The following is an 8,620-nucleotide window of genomic DNA, read 5'->3' on the forward strand; positions in this document are numbered from 1 at the left end:
AGCCGACACTGCGGCTTCTGGGTCGTCGTTGCCTCCTCCTTCCCGTTATTCATCACTGCTTGTTTTCCCCTCCGCATTGTTTCTCGTGGCTTCTGTTTGCCCCCCCCCCCTCCCACATACCTGTGCATCTCTGCTTGCCTCCCTTGTCTCATCGACTTGTCTCCGCTCGCCTCCGCTTGCCTCCGCTTGCCTCCTCTCTCTCTCTCTCTCTACAAAGTCTGTCATCACCGTTGCCTGTTTCAAACAATTGTGTACCCCTCTCCTCACTTGGGCCAAACCGCTTGTGTTCTGCACCTGATCTCAGTGGTCAGCACCCTTGCCCCCCCTCCTTCTCTTGCTCGTTTTCGCTGCTCTCAACACACACACACGCACACACACACACACACACACACACACACACACACACACACACACACACACGCACACACACACACACACACACACACGCACACACACACACACACACACACACACACACACACACACACACACACACACACACACACCGATCTTTGGTGTTGCTGCTGCCCTGTTGTGATCGGCCCTCTTTTGTTTTCTCCACGTGCATGCTGTCTGTTCCTTCACACTCGCTAACTTCATTGCTCCTGTCGCTCACGATTGCGTGCACGGTCTTTGATTGTTTGCCTTGTGATTGCGTTAGGGTCAGTCCAAACCGAGGCAGGCATTGAGCCACTGCTACGCACGTGTCCACAACGCACAAGCCCGCTTTCGTCGAGACAGCCACCTCTTCTTGATCTGCCTGTTCCGTCGTTGCCGGGTCTTTGCGGCCTCTGCGTGTTGCGGGTGCAGCAAGGTGACGTGACCTCATTAGCACAATGGCGCAACGCCCAGCAGCGCCGGCAACAACCGCGGGTGCAACAGTACATTTGCAGCACCCTACACCTCAGCAGCAGCTACAGCAACAGCAGCAGCAAATGCACCAGCATCCCGGACCGTTTCCAGGCATGCTCGGATTCCAGTCACCACAAATGCACGCATTGCAACAGCAACCCCAGCAGCAACAGCAACAACCTACACACATGTACCAGCAGTGGATGCATGCACCGCACATGCAGCACCAGCAGCAACAACCAGGGGCGCAGCAAGTGATACCGTCCGTGTTCAACCATCCGCAACTCTACAGCTTCATGCACGGGCAACAACAGCCACATCAGCAACCACAACAGCAGCAACAGCAACCCTCAGTGAGCAATGCGACCGGTACAGGGGGCGGCGGCTACGTCCCACCCGATGGTGGGGTGTTGCAGCAACAGCGCATGTTCCACGCGCCGCCGTTTTCCCTGCCATCGTGGCTACAGGTGAGCGGTGCACATCCTTGGGCGCAGCACGGCCACCACCACCAGCAACACCAGCAACACCAGCAACCGCAGCAACAGTTTTTGCAACAACAGCAACCCATCCAGCCCCAGCAGAAGAAGCAAGCGGTGATACCCTCGGTCGTGGCTGGCCCAGGCACGGCTCGTGGCAAGCGCACCTCGTCCCCGCTCGCCATCGCAACATCCACTGGCGGGAAAGCGGCAAAGACAACCGGCTCAACGTCGTCGGTGAAGGCGCGGCGACAGCGTGCAGGAAAGGGTGACAGGCGGCAGCACCGCAGACAGCAGCAGCAGCAGCACGCAAGGGGTGCAGGGCGCGCGGTCTCATCTGGGCGGTCGTCTAGCGACAAAGGCATGGACACGCACACGGACATTGAATGCTCGGGCGTGACCGCGGCAGGCCGTCGGCGTGGTGGAGCTGACGGTTACGATGAAGTCGGTGGGGAACAAGACGAGGGAGGTGATGAAGATGAAGGCAGGGGCCAGGGAGAAACCGCCTCTGCTCAACAACAGCAGCAACAGCAACGGCAACGGCATCAGGTGCAGCCTGGTCCGGGCACGCTTGCTCTGCAGCAGTCATCAGCATCTCCCCAACCGTCGTCATCCTCTGTGCGCGGGGCAAAGAAGCCCGTAGGTGGTGACGGGAGCCAAGGCGCAGGGCACGGCATGCATGCCTGGCCAGGCTCCATGTCTGCGTGGATGTCGTCGCACCTGTGGCCAAAGTCGGAGCAAACGGCAACAGAGCCCACCGCCCCGTCGGCACAGCTGCAAATCAAGCAGGAGCAGCAAGCGGCGTCACCGCAGCAGCCGCAGCAGCACCCTGGCGTGCTGTCGTCTGCGTTGCAGTCGATGTTGCACCCAGGCATGCCTCCGGCAGCGATGGCACAAGCACTACAACAGCTGCAGCAGCACCCACACCAGCAAACGGCGTTCGCGCCGCAGGCAATGCTGCAAATGTTGCAACAGCAGCAACAGCAACAGCAGCAACAACAGCAGCAGCAGGACCCAGGCGGCAGCTTGACATCTGTGCCGCCGTCACAGGTTATGGCACAACTTGCTGCGCAGAATATGCAAGGTGGCCACCCTGGGTTGGCAAACTTCGCGGGTCTGCCATCACAGGGTATGCAGCCTGCTGGTATGCAGCAGTTTGCTCAGCTTCAGCAGTACCTGCAACAGCAGCAACAGCAGCAACAACAGCAGCAACAGCAACAGCAACACCAGCAGCCACAAATACCCTCTGTGCTCGGGCCACATGGAGGCTTTCCTTTCCTACCACCACCGCATGGCATGCAGTACCCAGGATCCGCGCAGGGGCAGGGGATGGGCATGCCCATTGCGCTGCCGCCAACAAACATGGATGCGCACCTCTCAAGCACCGTGATGCCACCGCCACATCTGCGCGGCCTTCCAACAGACCCTGCTGTGCGCTCACGCGAGTTGTTGCAGACCATGCCAGAACAGCACCGCCACCCGCAACCGCCGCCGGGCCAGGCTGGCAGCCAGGTCGTCTGTCCCATCTGCCATCGACGCGGCCGTCAATCGCCCACGAGGTGTGTGTTTGGTTGTGTGTGTGTTTGGTTGTGTGTGTGTTTGGTTGTGTGTGTGTTTGGTTGTGTTGTGGTGTGTGTTGTGTTCTGCTGACAGTTGCACATTGATCGTGTGATTTCTTGCTGACCGCGGATGATTGGCGAATAATTTTCGCTGATTTTCACCGTTCCCAATGAATTGTGATCGCGTGTTGGGCGATTTCTTCTGCAATGCAGAATATGCTCCGTCTGCTACAGGTGCGGTGCATCGGTTGTGTGCGCGCGCGCGTGTGTGTGCTGGCGTATGTGTGTGTGTGTGTGTGTGTGCGCGCGTGCGTGTGTGTGTGTGTGTGTGCTGGCGTATGTGTGTGTATCCTGAGATGGGCTTCGCTGGTCTTCTGTGGCAGAGGCGTAGCCCATCAACAGATGTGTTCATTGCTGAAATGCACCCTCACGCACACACTCCCACGCACGCACTCACACGCACGCACTCACACGCATGCACTCACACTTACCTGCACCTGTATTGCAGTGGGCTGTACAATGACGTGCGCAAGTGGAAACGAATGGTCGGCAACGATGTAGATCCTCACATGACCATGGAAGACTTTTTGCAACGTACGGAGTGGTGTACGGCTGTGTATGTGTGTGTGCACGCGCGTGTGTTTCGTTGTGTGTTGTGTGTGTGTTTGTTTTGTGTGTGCATTGTGGGTACTTTTTCATGTGCATGTGCATGCGTGTGCACAAGTGCGAGCGTCATTTTATTCTTCCCCTCTTTCTGTTCGTTGGTTTTGTCTGTTGGTTCTCGCTGTGCGCGTGCACGTAAACATGGTGTGGATGAGCTGTTGTCGCACGTGTGGTGCATAGTTGCGAATGGATTATGCTTTCTTGCTCAGCTCACACCTGGCACTCATTCCCTCCTCCCCTCTTCCCCACACTCGCATACAACACTTCAGAATTGAAAGCCATGCCTCGTGGGTGCACCAATGGCTATCGCTGCAACTATGAACGAACCAGTGGTGGGTTGATTTCTTCATGTCAATTGTGTGTGTGTACGGGTGTGTTGTGTGACCGAGCGCGCGCACGTGTGTATTGAACACCTGTGTGAATGCATGTGTATGCGTGTGACAGACAACAGTCGGTCGCGCCACACATTTATCGTTTTCGAAGCCATTTTGTTCGCCTGACGTTCCCCATTGCATTGCGGATGACACGGCGCTACAATCATGCCGCTTCTCTTCATTTCATCCTCCCCGCTCTAACATTGTTGCATCATAACCCACTCTTGATACTGAAGCCTCGCCGCAGTGCACACGCTGCCGCACCCTCAAAGTCTGCGCATTTGCGCCTGAACTGCTGCAGCGAAGTAAGCGCGCGCGTGTGTGTTTGTGCGTGTGCATGTGTGTTTCCGTTCACGTGCGTGTGCGTTTGCGTAAGGCTCATATATCTGAGCCTGCGTTTGCGTCAGAGTGGCCTTGGGTTGATGTGAAACGAGGGCACAGCATTTCCCAGCCAAACCCATTGTCCACTCACTCTCCCTGCAACTGAACCCACAACGCTTTGTCTTCTCACTCCCTCCCTCCCTCCACCACCATCACGCCAACACGCAACAACAACAACAACAACAACAACAACAACAACAACAACAACAACAACAACTTAAACAACAACAACAACAACAACTTAAACAACAACAACAACAACAACAACAACAACAACAACAACAACAACAACAACAACTTAAACAACAACTTAAACAACAACAACAACAACAACAACAACAACAACAACTTAAACAACAACAACAACAACAACAACAACAACAACAACAACAACAACAACAACAACAACAACAACAACAACAACAACAACAACAACAACAACAAAAACCACCTCTTCCCAATGAATGCAGTTCTGCGTCGCATGGTGCTCAGGCGCGGGCCTGCCTCTGCTGTCAAGGGAGGCGAGGACGACTTTGAGCCCGGCGACAGCGACGACTTGGTGGGCAGTGGCCGGCCAAGCGACGACGATGACGATGATGATGATGATGACGACGATGACGAAAAGGTGCATGGTCGCGGCGGCAGCGGAAGCAGTGGCAGCAGCAGCAGTAGTAGTGATGGTGGTGGTGGTGGTCACGGCGAGACCGGCCCTGTTGTAAAGAATGACGACGACGCAGAGGTAAACGCGGTTGCTGAAGCGTTGCGTGCAGGCACACGACCAGCGACAAGCACAGCCGATGACGACGACGACGACGACGACAACAACAGCAACCAAAACAACAGCAACCACAACAGCAACAGCAACCACAACAGCAACAGCAACAACAACAACAACAAAAGCAACAGCAGCAACAGCAGCAGCAGCAGCAACAACAACAACACCAGCAATGACACGAGTAACGACAGCGATGGTGATGGCGCTGGCGAGTGCACGGATGGGCACCACTGCCCCAAACCCATGGATGTGGGGATGGACATGCGTGCGGCTGCCAACGCAAGCTCACGCGCGTCGAGCGAAATTGCCGATTCTGAGGAGAAGTTAGGTCGTGTTGAAGTGCGCCCGGGCCCTGCAGCGGAAGGTAGCAACGCCAACAACAACAACACCAACAACGCCAACATCACCAAAACCAACAACGGCAATGGGCATAAGGCAACAGCGCGCACGGCCAGGGCTTCCCCGCCACTACGGCCACACTTGACAATGATGCAGCCAATGGTTGAGACGCGTGCCACTGGGCGTACAACAACGCAGCCGGCACCAGCTACATCTGCTACTGCCACTCCACCGACCGCCATGGCCACCGATGACGATGACGGTGATGATGGCAGCGGTACAGGCTCGTGTGGTGGCAGTGGTGGTGATGAGCGCACGAAGCTGCTGACAACGTCGCTCAGCCGCTCATGACCCGGTTGGCCTGTCAAGCTGAATGGCACGGATGGTTGCCTGCAGGGCAACGATGCGTGCTGAAGGAAGGGTGCGTGCTGAGGGTTCGCTACTGCCACACGTGGATACGTGGAGTTCGTGGCCGAATTGCGAACACGAGCGCGCGTGGCCCTAATAGAGCACCTGTCTGTGATGCTGACCCTGTCCACTGTAATTTTGTTATTTTGTGCTGACCACAGTGGACCTGCGATCACGTATGAATTACCTGTATGCTGGCTGTCCTGGCACTGTGTTGTGATTCGCTTCGTTGGCGACACGCTGTGTATAAGCGGGCGCGTGTGCATGTGTGTGAGTGTGCGTGCGTGCGTGTGTGTGTGTGGGTGTGTTTGCACGTGCGCACGTTGCTCTTGTGCGCACGTTGCTTGTGTGCATGTGTATGGATAGATTTCCGAGCGTGGTGTTGACAACCATGCTCCTTCCTTGCGTGTTCTGTTTACTTGGCAGTATGAGGTAGCCTTTCATAGATTCTACACCCCATTATTGAAGGGTGGTCGTTGGCTTGATCCCTTGGCCTGCGTAGACCTTGGCCTGTTGTTTTGTATGTATGATTAGAAGTGTGTTTGCGTTTTTGGTTTTGCGTGATATCCTTCTTCAACCCTCGTTAGTGCAACCGTGTGTGGTCTCACTGGTGTGGGGTGTGCGGTCTTTGTTCATTTTTACCCTTCGTCGTTCACCGTCATCACCTGTTTGAGCAAGTGGCTCCCCCATGCATGTGTTTTTTGTTTGCCTTGTCTCGTTACATTAAAACAACAACCTCCTCTCCCGTCGTCGTCCCCCCCCCCCCGTCTCCTTCTGCTGTCCCCTCCCCCCTAGCCAACCGCCGAAGCAAAGCGAAGCAAAGCGAAGCAAAGCAAGCAAGCCCACACAATCACCCACACACTTCCCTGACCGGCCAACCACGGCACAACCACCATCCAACCCGCATCGCCAACCCCAAAGCATGCAGGGTTGTGTCACACAGCATGTTGAAACGCGCCGTTCGGTCAGGATTCACGCAACGCCACGACGGTGTTTTGCTATATTTTCATACAATTATCGATGTATTACATCATGAGGGCGCGCGAATCTCGCGCTGGTTGGCGGCGTGCAAAATTGCGTGGGTAAAGACGAGGCTGGCGATTGGGCGTTGTGCTGCGTTTGTGCTGTGCGTTTGTGTGAGCGGACGATTGATGTTGGTGTGCAAGGATGCACGCAGCCCAACCCAGCAAACCCTCTCCTCCAACCAGCAAAGGTTTTGATTTGGCCACACCACCACCACGTTTCTCGCATGCATGTGCGCTTCTCGCGTGTTCCATGTTGCCGGGGGCCTCTCACACACGTCTCAACTCATCACTGCAACCAACAACGCAACGAAAACCTGGAAAACATGCAAGCACCAGCGAAGGAAGGCTTCCACGAAGCCCAACCCACCCAACAAACAGAACACTGACACTGGGCACCCAATACTCTGTGTTCAAGGCAAGGTCATGCGTTGACAACATCACTGTCACGCGGCCGTTGAGCAACTTGGAGTCGGCGGAGTTGGGAAAACCTCCGCCTGCTGCGCTGCCGGTCAGTGTTGATGGTTGTGTGCGTGTGTGGATGTGTGCGTTCGAGACAGTCGTTGATTGGTGGTGACATGATGTGGTCTTTGTTCCGCAGCCGTTTGGTGGAAATCTCCAGTCAGGCTGCTGCTCATTTTTCCCATCTCTCTGCCTTGCTTGCTTGGGTGTCCGAAGGTTGCTGCCATCACACCCGCCACGCGTGCACTCGTCCATCGTCAAGGGGGTGCAAGCAGCAAACCACTTTTCACGCCATTCTTGCCAACCACCACCCTCCTTCACATCAACACACCCTTTGTCGTGAATGCTGGTCCACGATACGGCGTCTCTTCTCATGGTTGGTTGTTGATGGGCTCGTTGACGTGCTCTGTCAAAGATCGAGTTGGTTGTTGCCATGAGTGTGAAGTTGCCATGAACGTGAAGTCCATGCATCAGTTCAACCAGGCTGTCCTGCTGTGCATTCTCTTCATTCACCAATGACACCTGGCTTGCCTCGACACCTTGCCATCTTGGTTCCAGACAGTGCAGGTGCTGTTTTATTCTGTGTGAAAGCCTCCAACACCACACCACAGAAGAGGCAGCATGCCTCGCACCAGGGCAAGCACATCCTCAACAGGAGGAAGCTCTGTATTCTCCCATCGCCAAGCATCACGACTATTCATAGGTGAGTGTGTGGGTGTATGCGTGTGTGCATGCGAGTGTGTATGTGGGTGTATGCGTGTGTGCATGCGAGTGTGTATGTGTGTGTGAGCGAGCGAGTGTGTGTGGTCCTGGTCGAAGCGCCGCGCTCACAAGTTCATGCGACAATCTGCAGACGCCGAAGGGGAACTCCACATCGATGCCCTTCGCTACTTGGTACATGAGCGTGGGGTTGTGGGACCAGTTGTTTGCGTATGTTTCTGCTATCGCAACCCCTCACACACGCACACACACACACACGCGCGCGCACACACACACACACACACACACACACACACACACACACACACACACACACACACACACACACACACACACGCACACACGCACGCACGCACGCACGCACACACACACACACACACACACACACACACACACAATACAGGAGCAGGAGCTTGCTGTAGATTTGGACGCCTCTGTTGCCACCTTCAAACAATGCACAGCGCCATTATCATCACAGTTGGAGCCCAGCGCACCAGATGGAAATGCGAGCGCAAACAGCCCCCTCACGCTCAGAGAAGCGATATCTCAGCTACGCAGGTTCGTGTATGTTGTGTGTGTGTGTGTCTGT

General features: G+C 55.5%; 2 protein-coding genes across 2 annotated transcripts in view; both read left to right on the top strand.

The window, feature by feature from the left end:
• Positions 1-836: 836 nt before the first annotated feature.
• Positions 837-6,569, top strand: PTSG_10468 (uncharacterized protein; the record flags this gene model as incomplete). Its single annotated transcript, XM_004988793.1, has 6 exons — positions 837-2,887; positions 3,101-3,121; positions 3,396-3,481; positions 3,820-3,882; positions 4,161-4,229; positions 4,776-6,569. The coding sequence occupies 6 exons, from the start codon at positions 837-839 to the stop codon at positions 5,768-5,770; spliced, it is 3,285 nt and encodes a 1,094-aa protein (XP_004988850.1). The 3' UTR covers positions 5,771-6,569.
• A 935-nt stretch (positions 6,570-7,504) lies between these two features.
• The window catches only part of PTSG_13054 (uncharacterized protein), a gene marked incomplete at its 3' end in the record, with an annotated part of 20,115 nt that continues 18,999 nt past the window's right edge, over positions 7,505-8,620 (top strand). Inside the window, exons 1-4 of the mRNA XM_004988794.1 lie at positions 7,505-7,687; positions 7,870-8,014; positions 8,165-8,205; positions 8,435-8,589. Coding sequence (XP_004988851.1) covers positions 7,933-8,014; positions 8,165-8,205; positions 8,435-8,589 — 278 coding nt within the window. The 5' untranslated portion in view covers positions 7,505-7,687; positions 7,870-7,932. The remainder of the gene's footprint in view (positions 7,688-7,869; positions 8,015-8,164; positions 8,206-8,434; positions 8,590-8,620) is intronic.

This window comes from Salpingoeca rosetta (genome assembly GCF_000188695.1).
Source record: "Salpingoeca rosetta unplaced genomic scaffold supercont1.33, whole genome shotgun sequence".
In the NCBI taxonomy this organism is placed as follows: domain Eukaryota; class Choanoflagellata; order Craspedida; family Salpingoecidae; genus Salpingoeca; species Salpingoeca rosetta.